This window comes from Oenanthe melanoleuca, chromosome 5, assembly GCF_029582105.1.
Source record: "Oenanthe melanoleuca isolate GR-GAL-2019-014 chromosome 5, OMel1.0, whole genome shotgun sequence".
NCBI lineage: Eukaryota > Metazoa > Chordata > Aves > Passeriformes > Muscicapidae > Oenanthe > Oenanthe melanoleuca.
This window is the reverse complement of record NC_079339.1, coordinates 10,304,480-10,325,883: the sequence shown is the minus strand read 5'-3', so window position 1 is coordinate 10,325,883 and position 21,404 is coordinate 10,304,480. Positions and strand designations below refer to the sequence as shown.

The 21,404-nt window shown below is 54.2% G+C and overlaps 2 protein-coding genes across 7 annotated transcripts; one reads left to right on the top strand and one right to left on the bottom strand.

Annotated features, from left to right (window-relative positions):
- Positions 1-453: 453 nt before the first annotated feature.
- Positions 454-13,862, bottom strand: CEND1 (cell cycle exit and neuronal differentiation 1). Of its 4 annotated transcripts, XM_056494210.1 has the most exons (4): positions 12,325-13,157; positions 6,557-6,696; positions 4,670-4,825; positions 454-4,446 (listed from the first exon to the last, which is right to left on the bottom strand). In XM_056494210.1, exon 4 carries the CDS (start codon positions 4,278-4,280, stop codon positions 3,888-3,890), a length of 393 nt encoding a protein of 130 aa, XP_056350185.1. In that variant the 5' UTR covers positions 4,281-4,446; positions 4,670-4,825; positions 6,557-6,696; positions 12,325-13,157; the 3' UTR covers positions 454-3,887. The 4 variants fall into 4 exon arrangements, with proteins under 4 accessions (XP_056350185.1, XP_056350184.1, XP_056350186.1 ...); XM_056494209.1 differs by lacking the exons at positions 4,670-4,825; positions 6,557-6,696; positions 12,325-13,157 and adding an exon at positions 13,733-13,862; XM_056494211.1 differs by lacking the exons at positions 4,670-4,825; positions 6,557-6,696; positions 12,325-13,157 and adding an exon at positions 13,610-13,750.
- On the top strand, positions 13,179-21,311 carry LOC130254535 (NACHT, LRR and PYD domains-containing protein 12-like). Of its 3 annotated transcripts, none has more exons than XM_056494175.1 (9): positions 13,186-13,344; positions 14,379-14,564; positions 16,427-16,587; positions 17,274-18,984; positions 19,490-19,618; positions 19,881-20,051; positions 20,265-20,438; positions 20,562-20,732; positions 20,898-21,311. In XM_056494175.1, the coding sequence occupies exons 3-9, from the start codon at positions 16,542-16,544 to the stop codon at positions 21,097-21,099; spliced, it is 2,604 nt and encodes an 867-aa protein (XP_056350150.1). In that variant the 5' UTR covers positions 13,186-13,344; positions 14,379-14,564; positions 16,427-16,541; the 3' UTR covers positions 21,100-21,311. The 3 variants fall into 3 exon arrangements, with proteins under 3 accessions (XP_056350149.1, XP_056350150.1, XP_056350148.1); XM_056494173.1 differs by lacking the exon at positions 13,186-13,344 and adding an exon at positions 13,734-13,807; XM_056494174.1 differs by lacking the exon at positions 14,379-14,564 and having other exon boundaries at positions 13,179-13,344.
- Positions 21,312-21,404: the final 93 nt, after the last annotated feature.

The window sequence follows — 21,404 nt, the reverse complement described above, 5'->3', positions numbered from 1 at the left end:
GATTTGTTTTCATCCTGCTGCAGCACTGTTAGGAATAACAGGATTTATCTACAGGGTATTAAATCAGTAGGAAGAGGAAGCAGAAGCATAATCCATTTCATCTCTCTTAAAATAGAAGCAGCAAAAACCTTCCACTGAGTTGTCCAAGACAGCAAAATGACATCTTTATATTCAACTAAAATTTATGGTTCCCTAAAAAGAGATTGAGATTGGGTGCAGTAATTCAATCAAGAGTTTTAGTGATAAGCTGAAAGGTCCGAAACCAGTTTTGCCAATATTTAATTTATCAACTTGATCAAGAGTAAACTAGCAATCTAGATCTCTTCAAACCCCAAGCACAGACTCTGATTAGTTTAAAGTGTTAATTCACTCTCCCCACGGAGATGTCACTGGAAGGACTTCATACCACAAAAACCACACAAAGAAGGACATCAAGCAAATAACGGCGTGTGCTCAGTACGAGAAAAGACAACTATTTATTTAGCACAGCGAGGTCAGTCATTTCAGCCTTCTGCTTCCACAGATTTGGGGCTGAGAGAGGGGGAATCTGCTCCCTCGGCCTGGTGCTCGCTGGACATTTTTTGGCTCAGAACGAAAGCACTGCACAGCCTGGCACAGTAAGGCAGGACAGGAGGTGTTTGCAAGTCAGGGCTGCGGCGCGCTGCGGCGTCTACGCTGGATCTGCCCAGCTCAACACTAGACCCACACTTGGAAAAGCACTACAGCACATCCAGGATAGTCTAAAAGTGCCTCATTTTAAAGCAAAGAGCCCACACGACTACCCAGGGAGGGAAGCAGGGGCTAGGAGCACACCACACAATCAGCACTTCACCAGCCAGACATTCCTTGCACTGAGGAGAAGCCAGGACCGGAAAGGAATTCAGGAGCTGCATGGCGTGGTGGGAATGGCACAGAAAAGACATCACAGATACTTGGTGTGAATGCAGGGAACGAAGGAAGGGGCATCTGCAGCTTGGATTCTCTCCCCCTCCCAGGCTGCAGCAATACAACACAAAGGTTTTTACATACACACACGCAGGATGTGCTGCAAGGCACGCGCACACAGACACAGACAGGTGTTTTCCAGACCAGACTGCCAAAGAGGTGGGTTCCAGGTGCTGAACCTGGACTATTAAGTGACCACAGAAAGTGGAAAATCCCTTGGGAACAGGACAGACCATGTTAAAAAATCCCTTACAAACAGGACATACCAGGTTTGCCGTGCAGGGAGGGCTCGAATGAGTGACATGCCCCGATGAGGAGCTGCAGCCCCCATCACCACCTCTGTGGTGTTCCTGGATTAAATTGGTGGCCTTGCATCCGAGTGCTCCAAGGGCAGGCAGGATTTGGAGGTGGAGAAAAGGTTAAGGCCATTGGCTGAGAACTGTTTTTCCCCTCTTCTGTTGCCAAAGGTGAAGACAAGGAAATAAAAACATTTTAGAAAGTAAAACTGGAGACTCGAGTGAAGCAGGTGCTTCACTTTCCTCCCCCGATCTATCTATGCCCTGATCTGTGGTCAGGGCAGAATAGATAGATGCTGTGCCTAATGTCACACTAGGCCAGAGCTGAGAGGGGGGGAGGGGACAGGAAAGGTAGAAACATCTCTTGAAAACAGAAGTCACTGTCTGAAAATCACTACCTTACTTGGCAAAACATGAACCCGAGCAGGAGGGGGTGATTTCCCTTTCTTCTGAGCAACATAAGCAAAACTCCCCGTGAAAATTTCTCTGCAAAGTTGTGCTGCAGAAATCTGAGAGGAGAGGAGGACCTTCTAATTCTTCTGCTTCTAATTCTTCCCCAGGCTGTAAGTGACACACTGCTACTGGGAGACACATTCACTGCTCATGCCAAGAGTGCTTTAGGCTACTAGGATCTCACCTGGAGCTGTAGCCCTGCTTCCTAAAACTCCTGTGAGCCCAACACACCTGCTCCTGCCTCTGTCCTGGCAAAGATGGAGGCATCAACCTCCAACTGCACCAGGACACGGTGTCTGATATTCCCAGAGGCCATAGACCTCATTTTCTGAGCTCACCATAGGAGTAGCCATGCATTCCAAGACCATGTACATTCAGCATGTAAGATTTGAAGGTAAATAAGACAGACATGAGCCAAGAGAAGAATTGCCAGGTCAGGTTATACCCCTCCACTGTCCCATCCAGGGACTGTGCCAGAGGCAGACACTGCATAGGCAGCACCTGAGGAATGCACACCTCCCTCTATCTCTGCAGACCCTGAATTCATCCATCCATCCATCCATCCATCCATCCATCCATCCATCCATCCATCCATCCATCCATCCATCTCAGTAAAGGTACACAACAGGCTCTGTACCACAACTCACCCCACTATGTCACAGCCTCTATCTAAACATCACTCCTGCCCCTGCTCATGGGCGGTGGCCACTGCCAAGCTCCCATTGGACCTCACCTAATCTCTGACCCAATTTAACCCCAAAATGTAAGGGGTTTTTATAATACTGTTTTGCAGCAGCCAAGAGAAGCCTAATGGAAGCTTTCAGAGACAGATCTCCTTACCTCTTGCTGTTTAGTGCTGAGCACTGGCCAAAGCACTAAACAGCCTCTCTCCTCCCCCTCACAAGGTCTGGCTTTAGAGCCAAGGTACTCACCCATGAAATCAGGCTGCTCTCGAGGCTGGGATTTGTTTCCATTTCCAAAGTGTGGATGAGTTACAAATCCCTGCTACTACTGTCACAAGAGGGAGGTAAGAAATCCACCCAGGACAAACTCCAGTGCCCCTTGAAAGGGGTTTCCCTGGTATAAAGCAGGTAGGTCAGTGTCACTCTCATGGGGTCCCAGGCCCTCTCTGCCCCAACATCAGCTCATGTCTCCCCTTTTCCTGTCTTCCCATGTGCTGAGACCACAGCCTTCAGTGGGGGAAAAAAATCCAGTGAAAGGCCTTATCCAAAGCCCGAAAAAAATGAGCATAAATAGTCCAGCCAACCACGAGGGAGCTTGGACTGAGGCCACAGCACCCTGCAAAGCCCAGCCTAACTTCAGGAAATACTAGATCCAAAACAAAGTCTCTCTATCCTAAACACTGCCCACGTGACCCTGGTGAGCCCTGGGACCCCGAAGGCTGCAATGAGACTTCTCTGGGCCACAGCACAGCCGCTCTGGTCACTGTCCAGCTGGCAGCTCAGCCAGAAGAGTGACCTGATGTGACATCCCAGGCTCACTCTCAGCTCTGCCACGCTGCAGCCTCCACCTGCAGCTGCCCTGGTTCCTCTGGAGCACTTCCCAGGCAGGTGTTCCAAGGTGGGATGATGAGTGGCAGATACACAGACACCGATTAGGGATTGCCAGTGGCTGCTGGGTCAGGGAGCTGCCTCTTCCCTGCCACTGTGCTTCCCTTGGCCTGGGGGGGCTGGAAAAACACCCCCAGCGCACCAGGACGGGCAAGCCAGGCCTTAGCACTCCCTTTCCATCTTCTTTACCACAGCCCAAGTTAAAACAGAACCAAACAGAAACCAAAACACAAACTGGGACTGCGAATGGGACGTAAAACACTTTGGACTTGAAAACGGGACTGCAGGGGGGAAGGGGGGGTGTCTCCCAGGGAGGACAGCAGGGGAGGGGAGGGGACACCGTCATTTACACCGATCAGGAGAAGCTGTAATCTATACACAGCAGTATAAGCCAAGATATATTACATGAAAGAACACACTGAGTGCATGGAGTTACCCGCAGCGGGTCAGACTGGCACAGTTGTCTTGAACAAGACCCTGGAGTTGCAGTTGGTGTTTGTTGTTGACCTATCTAGCTCACTCTCTATATTTATAGCTATGTATAGAATTTTTCTGCATGCATTTGTCTCAAAAGGAGCTGTACAGCTGGGCTGGGTTTCTCATCCCCACCCCGTCTTGGTCTTCATTTTTTCCGGGCTAGGAATGCCACTCCCACAATCACAGCCAGCGCAGCCACCGCCACTCCTCCGACGATGATCAAGGGCTTCATGTTGTCGAAGAAGCTGCCCGGTGACTCCTCGGAGCTGTTTCCCTTGTGGTCAGAGTCAGAGGACTGGCCGCTGGCCTCCTGTGCCTCCGTGGCGGCGGGGCTGCCTTTCAGGTTGCTGTGGTTGTTGGCGATGGCGGCATCACTGCCCGCCTTCTTGGTGGCCGTGGCAGGAGCAGGCTGCTCTTTGGGGGTCTCCTTCTTGTCTGCATTCGTGGCAGGCCCAGGGTTGGGTTTTTCCGGCTTCCCAGAGCTGGCGGCCTTGGCGTCGGGTTTGTTTCCGCTTCGGACGTTGCCTTTGGAATCCATCCTGGGGTGCTCTGGGCAGTGACTGGACACGTGGGGCTATCCCAGCTCTTCTCCCTTGCCCGGCTGCTGCAGGAAGCAGAGGAGCCACCCGAGCTTAAGGCCTGAAAGCAGCAGTCTTGGGATGCTTGTTATGCTGGCAGTGTCCTACCTGGACATGGTACAGCACCTGGAGGGGGAAGTAGAGCAAGGAGAGGTGAGTGACAGGGCAAAGCAAGCCAGTGTTGCTGTGCCTGGAGGTGACAGAGGAGAACAGAAAGGAAGACTGGAAAACTCTTGGCTCCTTCTTTCAGAACTGCGAACTCCATTCAGAGCATTTACCACAGGCTCTGTGCCTGTAACAATCACAGAACCAGAGAATGGCCTGGGTTGGATGCAACCTTAAAACTCACCTTGATCATGCCACGGGCAGGGACACCTTGCACTGGATCAGAGGGCTCCAAGCCCTGGACAGCCTGGCTTTGGACACTTCCAGGGATGGGGCAGCCACAGCCTCTCTGGTCAATGTGTGCCAGGGCCTCAGCACTCTCACAGGGAAGGATTTTTCCCTTAAATCAAACAGGAATATCAAATAAGTTGGACTGACTGTCATCTATGGCTGTCACATCTGGGCATCCGTAGTTCAAGTCCATCCTGGCTGTGTGTGTGAGGCCATTTGTCAGCAATGACAAACTCACATCCAACTATCCAACCAAATAAACCTTACTTTACCTTTGCTCACCTTTTCAATTCCTTCTGGGTAAGGAGAGAACATTTTGTTCCACGGAAAAGGAGATGGATAGATCCTCCCTGCCTGTCTCACCCTCCACCCTTCCTTTAACAGCACTATCCCAAGGTGCATTTAGGAAGTGGGTAGTGTGTGATCTTGTGTGATACTCTCCCTCCAGATGTGTACTGCAGGAAAACCAGGATTAATTCCTCAGTTCTCACAGGTATTAGAGATAAAAGGATTATTCCTGCCAACATTTTGGTGGAACAACAGCAAAACAAAGTGCCAGGTCACCAGCTAGTGCAAAACAGAGAACTGACTGCACGGATTTACAGCAGAGCTGGATCTCTTGGTGACAGAGACATCTCACTCCTGTCATCTCCTTTCAGGGATTGCTGGACTTTTCCATGGAGCCAAACTGGTAATCAGCTGGGGCTGTCTTCCCCAGGGAACTGGTGGAAGCAGTGAACAGCTCAACTGCACCACAGGAATTAAGCGAAGGGATAAAGTGGGCTTTGAGGGGATGTAAAACTACTGCAACAACTTCACCCCACAAACCTGGCAGGGCAGGGCGAGCTGAGGATGGAGCTCCTGTGACTGCATTTCCATGTGATGGGAGGAGAGGACCATGCTCTGGGCATTTTGCCACCAGGCTCTGGCAGTTCAGCACCACATCAGCTCCGAGCTCAGGAAATAAAGAGGAACCAGGAGGCAGCATCGGATCCAAGCCGCCGGCTTTGCTGGTTCCCTGCTGACCTTCAGGGCTGCCAGGAGCCTGCCGGGAACTTTCTGCCTGCTAAGTGAAATCAGAGCTCATTGTCTGGATCCAGAGCTGAAGAGGCTCCTCAAAAACCTCAGCCAGCAAAGGTTCCTTCCACAGCAGCTCAGAGGGCAGATTGCTCCTCCAATGACAGGAACAAAGTCCCAGGACTGCAGCAATGATCTGTGCTGCTGACTCTGCTGGAAAAGAGGCTGACAGACATGGGGCTTTCATCCCTGTTTAGGCAGGAATGGAGGAAATCCCACAGAAATTACAGGTTTGGGACTAGAGCAAAGCTGGGCAACACCTTATGGCTCCTAAATATAAGATGGAAATGCCTCCCTCTCCTGCTTTCCCTTACTAGCCATTGCTTGGTGGCCACAGATGCTCCAGTGCCAGTCAGCTAGAGCAGACTGAGGGAACTGCAGCACCAAAATCATGGAATTCCATGGCTCTCACAGAATATCCTAAGTTGGGATGCACAAGGATTTCCAGTTCAGCTCCTCATGCTGCACTAGGCATGGTGACCATAAAACCCCATATTTCTCATGGACTGCAGCTGGACAGTGCTTGCATTCCTTAGTTTGGGATATTAAACCCTTTTGGAAAGCCTAGACTGTGCCTCTCTCATGGTTTGCTGAGTGTGTATCAGACACTTGGGTATCCTGTACCACACAAACACCAACCGGATGCTCACCCAACTTCAGACCTCGCTGTGGTCTGGGAGGGAAACAAGGGCCTGCCAAGTCCAAGAATATTTTCCTCTCAGTGCTCATTCTCTAATATTTCTGTAGATATCACCTTCCTCACCTTTTCCTATGCTTCCAGAAAGCATCCATACTGCTCTGTCAGCACAAGTCCTACATAAATCCAGGGCAGAGGCTGCACAGTCACTTCCAGGACTCTGCTCCTCTGGCTTGGGACCAATTTATCCTTTGGTTTTTTTCAATCTGGTACAGTGAGACAGAAAGAAAGAGTAAGTGGAGCCCACAACAAAAGTGGGCTCAGAAGTTAAAGCATGGAGAGTCAAATTAATTGTGGCATAAATATTAATTTATCTTCTTTGTTGCTTTGATATCAGTTAACTGGGCCACTCACACACTCTGATATTTGTGTTGTTACAGCACATGGACCAAGCATTAAACTTCTGCTCCTTCCCTAGGAAAATCACGTGCAGCCTATGGAGATGGTGAGGTAAATCAGAGAGGGGGAACTCACCTTTTTGCTGAGAAATGGGGACTCTACACAGCTCAGGCCCCTCAGTGTTTCTCCACAGCCCTCACTGATCCAGATTCCTGGGGGCAGGAAAGCTGGTTTTGCTTGGAGCCCATGCTGGGCCATGGAGCTTTGTCCTGCCACCATGCCCTGCATTGCCACAAATAGAATTTCCTAATTCTAAGTGCATTTCCACTAAAAGCAACTAAAACCCCTCATGCAGCTTAGAAAAGGTTTTAAAAGATGTAGAAACCAAACTAAGCCAAAAATCAATGTCGGCAGTTCTTAAGGTCCCACATAAAAGGGCTTTTGTCTGTGGTTTTCCATCACTGCAAGTAGCCACAGGATCACCCAGCACCTCTCCAGACCCTCTGGCCTGGCTCCTCCTCCTGTTCCTGGGTACCTTTAGCAGCACATCCTCTTCCATTCCTGTTCTTAATGCTCTTCTGTGTGCTCTTGGCTCCCTGCCTTGGGAATCATCTCTCCTCTGCATCCTGTACTTCCAAGGCCATGACCATGGGCTCATCTTTAAGCACCTCTGTCTTCCCCAGCCTGAAGAAAGAGATGCTTTCCTCATTTCCAAAAACTCAGCCTGCATATGAGGGTTCCTCCCCATTTCTTTGTCTCCTCCTCTTGCCTCATGCCATCAGGAAAACCAAGTTTTCTCTAACGACACATTTTCCTACCTTTGCTTTCTTCTTTAAAGATCCTCACATCTTTTTATCGCTCCATTCTCTCTTGTCAGCTGCTGTCTCTGCCTGTCTACCCATTCCTCCCCCCTTTCAGCTCCCTCTCTGCCTCCTACACAGGCAGCAGCACTTGGCAATAAGATTTTGTGGGAGACAGGCTTCATTCCCTCCCTTTTCCCTGCTCCCTGCTATTTCTGTTTAACAATCAGTGCCCTTTCAGGAAGGTTCTCATTGCCAGCAGTTAACCAGCTCTTTCCCAGGCTGGGAAGTGGCAGCTGGTATAATAAAACCAGGGATGAGAAAGGAGAAAAAGGAAAAGGAAAGCCTTCCAACTTGCTGCTGCTGCAAAGATTGGCACACCAACGCCACAGCTGCCCTGGGATGCTCTCAAGGTCAGTGCAGTCAGACTCACCCAGCGCAACAAGCTGCAGCCAGAGCAACAGGAACTGCTTCCCTTGGCTCCCTGAAGGGCACTTTTCCTGCCTCAAATCCCAGCAAATCACCAGGCACATCTATTCATCTGTCTGCTGCGTGCACAGATGAAAGCTGCATCAATCCTGCACTGAAGGCAGCGCATGAGTCATTGCTAAGCTGTGCCACAGCAGAGCTCCTTCAGGATGGCCCCTTCCCTCTGCAGGACCAGCCCCATCCCATCTCCAAAGCCTCTCATCCTCCCCTACTGCTGCCATTTGGAAGGAAAAGTCAGTCACTTTGCCAGGCCGAGGAGCTGCTCCAGGGTGTGAGTCTGGGGTGCAGTGGGAAGCTCATCCATTGGGTTTTTCCCTCTGCTATGAATTTCCATCAGGTCCTTGACTGCCACACTGAGACTGGCACAAGGAAGGATTTAACAATACAGTGGGGTTATGTATCAGGATTTATCCTGCAGCAAAGGTCCATCCCTACACTCTAGGTGTCCTCCAGCTGAAAACATCCATCTTGGAAATAGCTACTGACTACATCTGACCTGGAGCAATGCTGTGCAGAGAGAGCCAGAGATGGCAGGAAACACCTTATCTTCCAATTTTCCCTTCATCCCCTAATCTCATTTTCCTTTCTTTGTCACTCCTGCCTGTCTGGAAGAAAGGCACTCATCCCCCTGTGCATAGGACAGACAGACCTGTGCCCTCCCTAAGGAAGCAGCAGCTGGCACCAAAGGTGGCTCTGGTGCAGCACAGGGAGCTCCTTTCCCAGCACTCTCACCATCCCACTCTCCTCCACCTTTTCCTCTAACCCCAAAGGAATGCAGCTTGAACCCCACTGTCCTTTGGGAAGTGTCCTCAGGGGTCTGTGCCTGTCCCCTCTGCCACATTGTGGAGTGATCTGTCAGGGCTGGAAGGATTTGTGCCCAGTCCCCTCCTGCAACTGAGCAGCATTCCCAGGGCTTCAACTCCCCATTGGAAATGGGGAAAAGCAGCATTGCTCCCTTTTTCTGAGCTGCTGGAGGAACAAATGTGCTAAAGGCAGGGAGATGCCAAGCAAGCACCCATGAGAAGGACGGCAGAGTAGTGACTAAGCTTTTCCCCATGCCCAAGAAGTGCAGCGAAGGTGGATGAGGTAATGCACTGCCTCTGATATTACCACAAATGTTAAAGCAGCTTTACATAAAGAGCTTGTGTTCTCTCAGCTGCTGTGAGCAGCTCCCCAAGGAGGATTTGAGCTCCCTTCCAGGCTATTGCAGCCCCCAGCTCCTGACGCAACGCACAGCAAACGTGACACGACGCAACGCAAACCTCACACCAGCAGAGTCACTTGTCACAGATACTTCTGAACGGCCTCAGTGCTGCACAGCCAGGTACAGGCTGTACAGGAGCCTGCTGTGCTTCCCAGCCCTCCCAAACCCAACCCTCAGAGAGAGCAGCACCAAGTCGCAGCAAACACTGGTGACCCACTTCACTCTGATGAGATATTTATGAATCCTTTTCCCAATCTGTTGTTGGTTACTCCCCACATCCCTCCTCCCATCCCTGGATTAAACATTTCCCTCTCAAACAATCCCTTTGAATCTTGTGGAGAGTGTCAGATGCTGCAAGTATTTTAGCAGTGGCAGCAGCCTCAGATTGCTGCCACGGGGGGAGATCTGCCAGCCAAGCCTCTGCTCCAGGGCTGCGGCAATTGCTCTGAGCCCCAGCGTGCTCCTCACTGGTCCAGCTGGTGCTGGCAGTGGTCAAAAATCTGCACCCACAGCACGGCCAGGACACCCCTTCTCACTTCCAGTGCCACCGAGACACGTCCCATCTCTCCAGGCTGGGCAATGCATCCACACTCAGAGACTGGGCTGTACCTGGCACCAAGGGGAGGTGTGGGAACAGGACGGGTTCCTGTAGCCCAGCAGAAGCACCTTTGCCCCCCATTTGCAAAGGGAAAGGCTCTGGGATGCAGACCCTGGGCCACCAGCTGCACAGAGGTGTGACACCATGGCCAGTGTCCTCTCTGGAGGCTGCCCAGCCATGCTGCCCACACAGGTGACACAGCACTTCAGTCTCCCCAGCAGAAAGAGCCCAGGAACAGGACATATATGGTCTTTTTCTGCACCACAACCTCTGCAGATGACAAGCTCTGAGCTGAGTGTCACCTCTGCAAACCACACACATCCTGTCCCCAAAGAGCTCCTGGGATGGACGTGGCAGACATTTTCTTCTCTGAGAGATGGAGGCGGCATTGCAGACACACCACACTCCTGCCAGGAGCTCAACCTGTGTTCTTTTGGGGGGGTTTAACCCCAAACACATCTCCAACCTACCCTGGTAAGACACCCTGTCTGTACACAGCCACGTGCACAACAAAACCCAGGCACTGCCAAGCAGCCCTGGGAGAGAGAAGATTTTGTCTCCAGCCACGTGCTCCGACTGACTCCGCAGGGGTGGGCACTGAGTCACACCTGGCACGGCCCCGGCCTGCTGCCAGCAAGAGAAGTCACATCTGGCAAGGCACCTCAAATGCCACCAACCTTCCCCACACAGCTGCACTCTCAGACACATCTTACTGCAAGATAATTTCTAGAATTCGACAGAATCTGGAAATCCTTTGCTGAGACTGGGTTGGAAATATCCTGCTGCAAAGCCTGACTCATCAGGGTCCCAACACTGTCCCCAAGCCCCTAAAACAGAGTTCAGAACACTTCAATTTGCTGTGCTGACCCCACATTAATCTTGGGTTTGAACCCCCCTCAGACACAAAATCAAATTCTCTTTTCACCAGTACAATTCCTTTTTTTTTTTTGCAGCAGAGCAAAATTGTAGCTTTAAGCCTTCAAAATAACGAGGTGTTAGTTCTTCATCCTCTCTCTAGCAGGGCTGAGCATCCCTCACCCCAAGACAGAAATTGAGGGCACAAAGGAAACACTTCTCAGCCAGGATGAACCTTTTTTTTTTTCCACAGCAGCTATTTGTCAGTACACTGGACCAAAGCACTGGAGCAATAATGGGGAATACTTTGGGAGACACTGCAGCAACAGGAATCCTGGAGCCTTAACCCATGAGTGTGACTCCTCACAGGGATCTGGGTGCATCCTGAACCCTACCCTGGGCAACTCCTCATGTTTTGACTTTGCAAACAAATTTAGTTAATTTCTCTGTAATGTTTTTCCAGCTCTCCCAGAGCCAAAAATTCAATTCCAGCAACACCCTGGCTGGGACCATGGGGCTTGTCTTGGTTCTCTGCTCAGCTCTGGGTCTGTGGTGCCAGCTCAGGGATAACGTGACAGAGTCAGCAAACATTCCCTGCCTCTTGGAAAATGGTGAACACTCATTTCTTCCTACCACAAAGCCCTGTTCCTTACCCTAGGCCTGACAGCACTTGGGAAAAGCCCTTGGAAAGAGAGCAGATGTTTCCAGATTGGGGGTGCTGCTCCCCAGGCAGCCATGAGCCAGTCCCAGCTTCAGGAGGTGATTCCCTTTTTGACAGATCCTGCTTTTAAGGCATCTTTCTCCCAGTCCTGTATCCCAAATTCAATATCCACAAGCAAAAAAGGATGAGGGATATATGTGACACTGTGAAATAGCCCCAACCACTGCAGGAAGCAGCAGCAAATTCAACATCCCTCCCCAGTTTATGGGCATCCTAAATCCATCCCTTCTGCCTGATACGGCATCACCCCTCTGTGGCTCAGCAAAAATATTCTGGAGGCAATTCCTCACATGCAGAGCTGGGTCTGGAATCTGGCAGCCCCTGGATCTGCAGGCATCAGCCTGAAAACTGTTGCTCTGCAGCTGAAATCTAAGAAGCCACTGCAGGCAGACAAGGGGCCAATTCCACATGAGGCAGTGACCGTCCAGGGAGGCTCCCCACACTCTCTGGATAAAACCCATCCCTTACCTTGTGCAGCAACACCAGAGCACTCTCCTTCCCGGCAGAAAGCTGCAGAGCATCTGGGCAAGGATGGCCAAAGCTCCTCCAGCATGGAAATCCCTGCTCAGGGAGCTCCATCCCTCCCTCCACCCCATCTGCCAGCCCTGACACCTGATCCAGGATGGGGACAATGTGCCAGGGTGTTCTCCAGCCCTGCATCCCAGCAGCCTGCCAGGGGAGGGGACAGATGCAGCGGAATGAAAATGCACTTTTAGAGGAGAATTGGGATTTCTTCCCCCACCCTACCACAATATCACAGGGTTAGATGTTGGTGTTGGGCACCAACGCGGCTGAGAAATGACAGATGGAAAACACCGAAGGTCAAACCTGTGAAGGTCAGACTTTTGGAGGTCAGTTCTGAGATGGAGCAGGGAGCTTAATCCAGCAGAGTCCATCCTCCCTCTCCTGACGGCATCCTGCCCAAGCCCCACCCAGGAAAATGGAGCTGCGGCGGGGAGGTTTCCTCTTCTTGTCCCAATGCCCAAGTTCTGCCAGCCTGACCTCGATTCAATTTTTAAAATCCTCTTCTTTCCCCCGTTGCACCTCCCCAGAAGCCACCAGAAGGACGGAGAAGTAAACAGGAGCAAATCAACAGGTGCCTGCAGGCACACACCACAGGGATGCACATGGATGATGTGCAGAGAGCAGGGACACCAGACTGAAGAGCCTGAGATGTTCCCAAAGCATTCCCTCCCTGGCAGCACCCACCGTGCTCCGGAGGCCTGGTCTGGTACCCACCCCTCTCCCACTCCTTCGCTGCAATATTCTCCCTTAAAATAGCCACTACTGCCGCTGACACCTTTCTCCCTTTCGGGGATTTTTTGGGGCAGATTTCCCTTTGGGAGCTCCTCTCCAGGGTGAGATCAAAGGATACACCCCCCCAATTGATATCAAATTCTCCCTGCCCAACCAAACAACCCCCTTTCTTCGGAAAAGGTGAAGGTTGAGCTGAGCTGCCGGCTGTTGCTGCTTCCCTCCTGCCTTGGGAGCGACAGAATGAAACAGAGTCATTAAATCCATCCAGGCAGAGCAAAAGGGAGACAAATCCCGCTGCCCGTGCAGACGGGAGAGGGGGAAGCAGCTGTAAAACTGCTGGAATCCTTCTGAGGGAGCTGCCAGCTCTCCCGGCAGCGCTGAGGGCTCGGCCGGGCCGCGGCCTCCCCTCCTCCCTCCCTCAGCGCCGCTTCCGGCACATGGCGGCTCCGCTGCCCTGAGCGCGGCCCCGGAGCCTGCGGAGCGCGGTTGCGGCACCGGGAACTCTGCAGGGCCTCTCGTTCCCCTCCCGGCCCGGCCGGGCTCGGGCAGAGGCTCCGCTCCCGCACGGCACAGCCCCAGCGGCGGCTGCAGGTAGGGGAGGCGCAGGAAGCTGCGGGCGGGAAGCGCCCCGCGTGTGCACAAACACGCTCAGGCTGCCTGACCTTCAGCGAGCGGAACGCGGGGCTGCGGCGGGAAAGGAGCGCTCGGGGCCGCCGTCCTCACCCCGCGCCTTGTTCGGGCTCAAAACAGCGCTTTTTGCCTCTGGCGGGGGAAGCTGCGCGGTGCTGGCTCCAGAGGCAGCCGGCACGGCAGCCCCCAGCTCCATCCCAGGCGGCTGGAGGAGGTGGCCACTCACCTTGAGCAGGTGGCTGCACGTCTCCATTCCGCTTTGTCACCCTGTGCAGGAGATCCGCGCGTCCCGGAGCCGGCAGCCCCGGCCCTTCCAGCCCGTGCCCCCTGTCCCAGCAGCGTCCCTTACCTCTGTGCTCCGGCCGGACGAGTCCCACCTTGGGAGCGGCTCTTGCGCAGGGAGGAGGGAGGGAGACGGGCAGAGGTGGGGGGGAAACTTGGGAGTTTCCCACAATGCACCTCTGCAGACTGCATGAAGATGGAGAGCGGGGAGGAGGGAGAGGGCGCTCCAATCCAGAGGGAAGGGCTGGGATCTGTAGGGGCGGGATACCAAGGAGGGGAGGTGCAGGGTGGTAAAGGCAGCCCAGCTGCATCTGCATCTCCACATCCTCTGTCATTTGGGACTGAGCTGGCTCAGCAATTCAGAGCTATCCCTGCGGCACTGACCCCTCTGCTGCTCCATTTGTTTCTCCTCCAAATCCTGCCTGGATTTGCAGCAATTACATGAAACACAGCAACCAAGTAGGGGGGAACACACTGGGAAAAATATCTGGAGCAGGCCAGCCTGATAAATTGGGATGCCTCTGTGTAGACCACAGAAAAAAGGAGTGTGATCCTCCACCGGATAAGGGATTTCCAACTGAGATGATCCCTGGCAGTGGGTTAAGGAATGTCAGACTGAGTCGCCAAGAAGAAGCTCTGCACAGTGCTGGGAGGACACTGAAATGCTGCACCTTGGGGTAGTTCTGTGCCAGCTCTTCTTCCCTTCTCCCCAGAGTGCTCCTTGTCCCAGCAGGCTGGGGTTTGACACCCCTGCCCAGACCAGAGCCGGGCACACAGTCCAGTCCCACTGCAGAGTGCTGTCAGCCAGCCAGGCAGTGCCAGACACAGCCACCTCCTCCTCATCCTCACCAGCTAAAAGCAAAGAGCCCTCTGTGTTACAGCTTCACCCCTCCAACCAGGTACAGGGCTCAAATTCCCATCCCTGTGTCACTTCCTGCTTGTATCCCAAACCTCAGCAGGTTCTGGCATTGTCTGGAGCTCTTTTAGCCTTTATTTCAAATCAGGTTGTGTGCTATTTGCCCATCTGCCTCCATCAGTTACTTGGGACCCACCAACCACCCACCAGTGCCCAGCCAGGTGCATGTCATGTCTCAAAAATACTCAGGTTGCTGAAATCCCACTGCAAATTAAAATCCTGCCTGTTTTTGAAGAGAGCTGCAGAATGAGGGCTGGATGCAAGAACCCAAATCTCCCCGGACTGGCTGTGCTTTCAGGGGCTGCTTTGGGATGCAGCTACCCACACCCCCTCGGGGCAGGGATGAGCAAGGTTATTCCTTCTGTAGTCCTTGGCTCCAGAGGCAGCTTGGCTCAGACAGGCTGGCACGGACAGGATTAGCTGTGGCTGATGCTGATGCTCCCTCTGTTCCCTGTCTGCTCCTGTACCCAGCAGTGCCAGCACTCCCTGCTCTTCCAGACACTTGTGCCAGGCACAGCCAGGACCTTTCCATGGCTCCAAACAGCTGCTTCCCCTTCCTAAGGCCTCCCAAATCTGCTGATCTACTGACAGCAGCAGAGGGGCTGAATTCCTGCAAAGTTGGTGGAAATCCAGGGTTTAACGCAGGTGACACCCCCACCACTGCTTCCCTAGCAAAATCCCTTTGCTGCTTCTCTGTCAGGCAGGAATATCCTCAAGGTGGCAGGAGGAGGGAGGGAGCCTCCTGCAAGTGGGAAATGCCGGGTCTTGTCCCCAGAGTCTGGAGGAGCTGAGGCCAGGGGTTCCGGCAGCGGTTTCCTTGTGTTCACACACTCTGCCTCTGCCTCGGGAGATAAACAGCCCCACGTGATGCTCTCACACGCCTCAGACCGGAATTCACGTTATATTTAAATTCTGAATGTAAACTTTTACTGGGGGGGTTGTTTTAACTGAGGTAGGAAGAAGGGAAAAAGCTGTAAAAACAATAAACTTCCCCCATCTCCCCGTGGCAGTCACATCCCCCCTAAGGCAGCGCAGGCACAGCGAGCAGCAACCCTGGCCGAGACACAGCAAGGTGAAAATGGCTTTTTCAAGGTCAGAGGGAGTGGGACACCTTTAGAAACGGTGCTGCTGGATTTGCGCCCTCCCTCTCAGCTCACAGCACCTCTCAGGAGGAGTAAGCAGGAATAAGGACAGCCCTGGCTCCCGGGGAGCTCCCCCCTGTAAAACCCACAGGGGCATGTTGGTGGCAGCAGCATCCTTGGGAAGGAACACAGAATCATGGAATTGTTCACGTTGGGAAAGCCTCTGAGATTATCAGTTCCAAGCATTCCCCAGCACTGCCCATAGTCATCACTGTCCCATGTCCCCAAGGGCCACATCCACATGGCTTTTAAATCCCTCTGGGGATGGGGACTCCACCACTGCCCTGGGCAGCTGTGCCAGAAACAGTTACCCCCAGACTTATTTGACATCCTGCAAGCAGGAGGGACAATGTGCTGTCATGCTCTGAGCAGGGAAATAAGGAGTCCATAAGGAGTCCTTAACTTCCAATGTGCCTTAAAACATCCTTTCCTCCTTTCCCGATATCCCTCACAGGCAGCTTTGCTAAACACATCATCCTGAAGCTTTTTTGGTTTTTTTCCCCATCATGGAAAGAAAACCATCACTCACAGAAAATAAACTCATCAAGACAGTTACCCCCTCCTAATCCAGACAGAGGTGCCCAAAAGGCACCCACACGTGTTCATAAACTGGAGCAGGCAAACCAGGAGAGCAGGTCACAGCACAGGCTCACACCCCTTTCATCCCTGAGCATCCTAAAGGAGCCTCTCTCCTTTCCTACAGCCCCAGTTACAGCCCACCCACAGCTGGAGAGCGGAAAAAGGCCACACAGCAGCAAAACCCTGTGGCTGTTTCGGCAGCACTGTTTGTCCTTACCTCAGACTCCTGGGAAAGCAGGATGAAGGACGTTTCTCACAGTGGAATGACTTGCTGCAGCAGCCAAGGTGGGTTTGCCTGGCAGCAGGAAGTCCTTGCAGTGAAAATCCAAGCCCTGCTCCCCCTGGGGTACTATTAATAGCCTGGAATGCTGAGCAGCCTCACCTGGAGCCTCCCCACTGGCTGGCATGGGCCCGGGCTCTGAGTTCAGTCCTGGGCACTCCTATCAATGAGTCAGAGAGTCACCAGCTCTGTCCAGGCAGCTCATCCCTGCAGTGAATTACATGGGCTTGGATTTCCTCCATAAATGTGTTGTTTCAAATCACAGAATGGTTTGGGCTGGAAGTGACCTTAAAGCTCACCCAGTGCTCTCAGCGCTTTCCAGCAGCCAGCTGGGCAGATTCTTTCCTCTGGGGATGGGGATTAAGGATATTTCTGGGGAGATCTGTGCTCTGGAGCCCAGGGACAGTGCCTTTGTCCCCTGGAGCATGAGTCAGAGGCTGCAGGCAGCCCCAGGCAGTTGCATTTGTTCCCAGGTGGATGAGGATGATAAAACAAAATCTGATAGGTCAGGATCAGGACCCAGAAGGAGAACTGACCAGAGTCCCCAAATCCTCACAAATGGTGTCCTTAGTGCCAGACTGAGGAAAGCACTGAGCATTGATGGAAGTGGCTGCTGGTGTGTCAGGAGCAGGGATGGGCTGGTGGGGAATTTGTCTGGGCTGGGGGCTGACCCTGCTCCTCATCGGCACAGGGCACAGACGGGACAGCAGAGAGCACATGGTCCAGGAGTCCCCCCAGGACAGGGAGCTGGGCACCTGTGCCAGGGAGAGCCCGTCCTTCCACAGCCGCTTCACCAGCCTGAGCATCACCAGGGAGCCTTGGAGCAAGCAGGGAGCCAAGGATGGAGCTGTGGGGACCAGCCAGGGATGTGCCAGCACTGGCAGCGGGGCAGCCACCCCCAGCCCCAGCAGCACCATCAGCACTGCGCTGTTTGAGCCCGACAGAGACGGGCAAACCCCGCAGGTCGTGGTGCTGGTGGGGGCCCCGGGCATGGGGAAGACAACGATGGTCAGGAGGGTGATGCTGGAGTGGGGAGAAGGGACACTGCACACACAGTTTGACTTTGTCTTCTGCATTGACTGCAAAGCCATGGTCCTTCCCATGGAAGCCAGCGTGGCAGAGCTGGTTTCACAGTGCTGTCCTGGCCTGCGAGTGCCAGCTGGGACGATCCTGGATGGCCAGAAGAAGATCCTGTTCATTTTTGATGGCTTCGAGGCCCTGGGGTTTTCCTTGGTTCGGCCCGAAGCTGAGCTGAGCTCTGACCCCAGGGAGGTGAAGCCACTGGAGCTCACCCTGATGAGCTTGTTGAAGAAGACTGTGCTCCCCGAAGCCTCTTTGCTCATCACCGTGAGGCCAGCGGCTCTTGGGAGGTTGAGGCAGTGCCTGAAGGGTGAGTATTACGTGGAGATACTGGGATTTTCAGCAGCCAGGAGGAAGGAGTATTTCCACAGGTATTTTGAGAACTCCAACAAAGCAGATGTGGCCTTCAGATTTGCCAGAGGCAACGAGATCCTCTATAGCTTGTGTGTCATCCCTGTCATGAGCTGGACCATCTGCACTGTCCTTGAACAAGAGCTTTGTGGGAAGAAAAACCTCCTTGACTGCTCCAAAACCACCACAGGGATGATAATGTTCTACCTCTCCCAAATCCTGAAGCACAGGGACAGGGACAACCCCCAGGTTCTCCAGCAGTTCCTACTCCAGCTTTGCTCCTTGGCTGCTGAGGGTATCTGGAAGCACAAGGTCCTCTTTGAGGAGAAGGAAATCAAGGATTGTGGCTTGGACCAGCCAAGTCTTCTCTCCTTCTTCCTCAATGAAAGGATCCCAAGGGAAGGAGAAGACCATGAGAGTGTCTATGCCTTCACCCACCTGCACCTCCAGGAGTTTTTTGCAGCAATGTTTTACGTTCTGGAGGATGATGGGGAAATGGCCAGCAGTTTGGGGAAGCTTGAGAAGGATGTAAATAAATTATTGGAAAGCTACAACAAGTCCAGAAAGGATTTGAACGTAACAGTGAGATTCCTCTTTGGTCTGGTCAGCCAGAAATCCATAGAGTACATGGACAAAACCATTGGGTGCAGAATTTCAGCACGAGCCAGGGAAGAATTGCTGCAGTGGCTTCAGGGGAGGCACAGAGGCCTCTCCCTCCCTGGCCAAGCACTGAAGGTTTCAGAGATGGACACTTTCCACTTCTTGTTCGAGATGAATGAGAAGAGCTTCACACAAAGTGCATTGAATCATTTCACTGACCTGGACTTGCAGGACACCAAGCTGACACTCTATGACCAGATGGCTCTTTCCTTCTGCATCCAGCACTGGGCTGGACTGGGCTGTGTCACCCTCCAGGGATGCTCCTTCCAATGGCGGGATCCTGAGGCAGAGCTGGATGCGTCAGTGCCTTGGTAAGTCCTGCTCCTCCTTGTTTAATGACTCAAAACTGCAAAGATTTCTCTTTCTCTGCCCTGAAGGATGATTCAGATCCTCGCTGCTGAACACCAGCTTGGCCTTTCCCTGGGTAAATCAATCCTCTACAGAGGATTTACTTATCCTTGGCGAGAATAAGGAACACATGGGCTCCTCCATCCACTGCCCACCGTGGGATTGGTGGTGATGGAGCTTCTGTGCCCAGCTCTCACTCTGGCTTCCTGTCCCCCTTCTCCAGCAAAGGCAGATCCCTGGTGCTGGAATGTTAAGTGCACCCTGTGACTCACCTTCCATCTCCCCGGGTGGCTGCAGCAGCAATGCTCGAGGCCCTTCCCCCCCTCCAAAGCCACAGAGATCCCTCTGGAGGAGCCCTCCGTGCGCTGGAGGCTCTGCTCGGGGTGGGGGGTTGTGTGCCTCTGTCGCAGCCGGGAGCTGCCGGCACTGCCGAGGGCTGTGCTGCCCCGCGGCTCTGTTCCCCTGCAGCTCTGCAGTCTCGGCAGCCGGAGCACATCCCGGGGCCCTGGTCGTGCGGCAGCGGGAGGAGCTGCCCTGCCCCATCCGCCTGCTCTGCCGGGCTCTGCGGCACCGGGACAGCGCCCTGCAGGTGCTCCGGTGAGAGACGCACGGGGAGCCCCAGCCGGGGCTGGGCTCTGGGCTCTGGGATCTGGGCTCTGGGTGGGGACACCCCAACCACAGTGCAATGCCTGAGGGGGTTGGTGCTGCCCTGCTGCTCCCTGGGGACATTGGCAAGTGGCCAGGGGAGGCCAGGCCCCGTTTACCCGAGGGTGGGTGTTGTCCCTCGGGTTTGGTGCACAGGTGAGCAGCCGGAACAGGTGAGGTGTGCTGAGCCCCCATTGCCCGTGCTCTCCTGCAGGCTGCGGTGGTGCCAGCTGTCCGAGAGCTGCTGCGCGGAGCTGGCAGCGCTGCTGGCGGAGCAGCCTGGCCTGGCCCGTCTGGAGCTGGCTGACAGCTCGCTGGGTGACAGCGGCGTGCGCCTCCTCTGCGAGGGGCTGAGGGCTCCGGGCTGCTGCCTGCGCATCCTGCGGTGAGCAACCCCAGCACCCCGCGGGCATCTCGGACCCGAGAGCTCGGGAGGCGACCCAGAGGGTCCCCCTGGGGTGGCGCTGTGCCCGTGTCCCACTCTTCCCGGACAAGGAGCTCCAAGGTTGTGGCACCAGGGTGGGGACCGCCACCATGGTGGGATGGCAGTGAGTGCACTCAGGAGGATCTGAGGGTCGTTCCTGGGGGTTCCCATCAGGCTGCGGTATTCCCGCATCACCAGCGCCTGCTGTGAGGACCTGGCCGCTGTGCTGAGCACCAACACAAGCCTGGAGGAGCTGGATTTGTCCTTCAGCGAGGGGCTGCGCGATGCTGGCGTGGAGCTGCTGTGTGAGGGGCTGCAGCACTGTGCCTGCCCACTGCAGACACTGCGGTAAAGGGGCTGCAAGACAGGGAACTGCTCCTTCCTTCCTATCCGCAGCTTCCTCCTTCCCACCTGGCCAGCTCACCCAGCAGAGGCTTAAGCCCTCCTTCCCTGTCTTCCTCGGTCCCACAGGCTGGGCAGCTGCCGGCTGTCAGGCACCTGCTGCCAACCCCTGGCTGTGCAGCTCCTGCAGAGGCCCCGTCTCACCTGCCTGGACCTGAGTGACAACGAGCTGGGAGCCCACGGCGTCCTGCAGCTCTGCCGGCAGCTCCAGCATCCCGCCTGCCCGCTGCGGAGCCTGGGGTGAGGGACCTGCCACGGCCCCTGCCACGCCCGCCCAGCATTCCCGAGCTGGGGAGAAGATGCTGCGGGACAGGCAGGGCAGCAGCGGAATCACGGCTGCTTCAATACCTCCCTCCCCACAAGATCTAACACTTTCTCCTCTCCTCCTGCCTCCTCCATGCCCAGGCTGAGCACGGACGGCTTCAGCCAGGCCCTGCTGCAGGAACTGGACGCCCTGCGGGCACTGCAGCCCGCCCTGAAGATCGGCAACCTCCTGGAGCATGATGTGCCACAGGCAGGGGCCATGGCCCGGCTGCCGTGCCACCGTGGGCTCCTGCAGCGGGGCAGGAAGGCGCTGCCCTCCTTCAGAACACCTTCCCTCCTTTAGGAACAGCCCTTCAACAACCAGAGCCATTCCCAGCCGAGCTCTCAGTGCTGCCAGTGGCTCTGAGCCTGCCCCACCCCTGGGGCACAGGGTGGAAATCCTGCTGTATTTGCGGGGCAGGTAGGATCCAGGTCCTGCCCTCTCCCTTTTTCCCTCGTTGTTTGGAACAGCTGTGTGCATTTGGCTGTGCCAAATAAAGACCCCGCAGACAATCCCAGAAATCTGCAGTGCTGTTTCCCATGATCTCACCACTCCCATGGATGTGTCTAGTCCAGTTCATGCCCCACAGGCCCAATGCATGGCGGATG

Bases quoted from the DNA above. Each gene is read 5' to 3' on its own strand.
- CEND1 (XM_056494209.1), bottom strand. From the start codon at position 4,280: ATGGATTCCAAAGGCAACGTCCGAAGCGGAAACAAACCCGACGCCAAG.
- LOC130254535 (XM_056494174.1), top strand. From the start codon at position 16,542: ATGAAGGACGTTTCTCACAGTGGAATGACTTGCTGCAGCAGCCAAG. The intron at 19,619-19,880 runs GTGAGAGACGCA...GCTCTCCTGCAG, and splicing joins AGCGCCCTGCAGGTGCTCCG to GCTGCGGTGGTGCCAGCTGT. The intron at 20,733-20,897 runs GTGAGGGACCTG...CTCCATGCCCAG, and splicing joins TGCCCGCTGCGGAGCCTGGG to GCTGAGCACGGACGGCTTCA.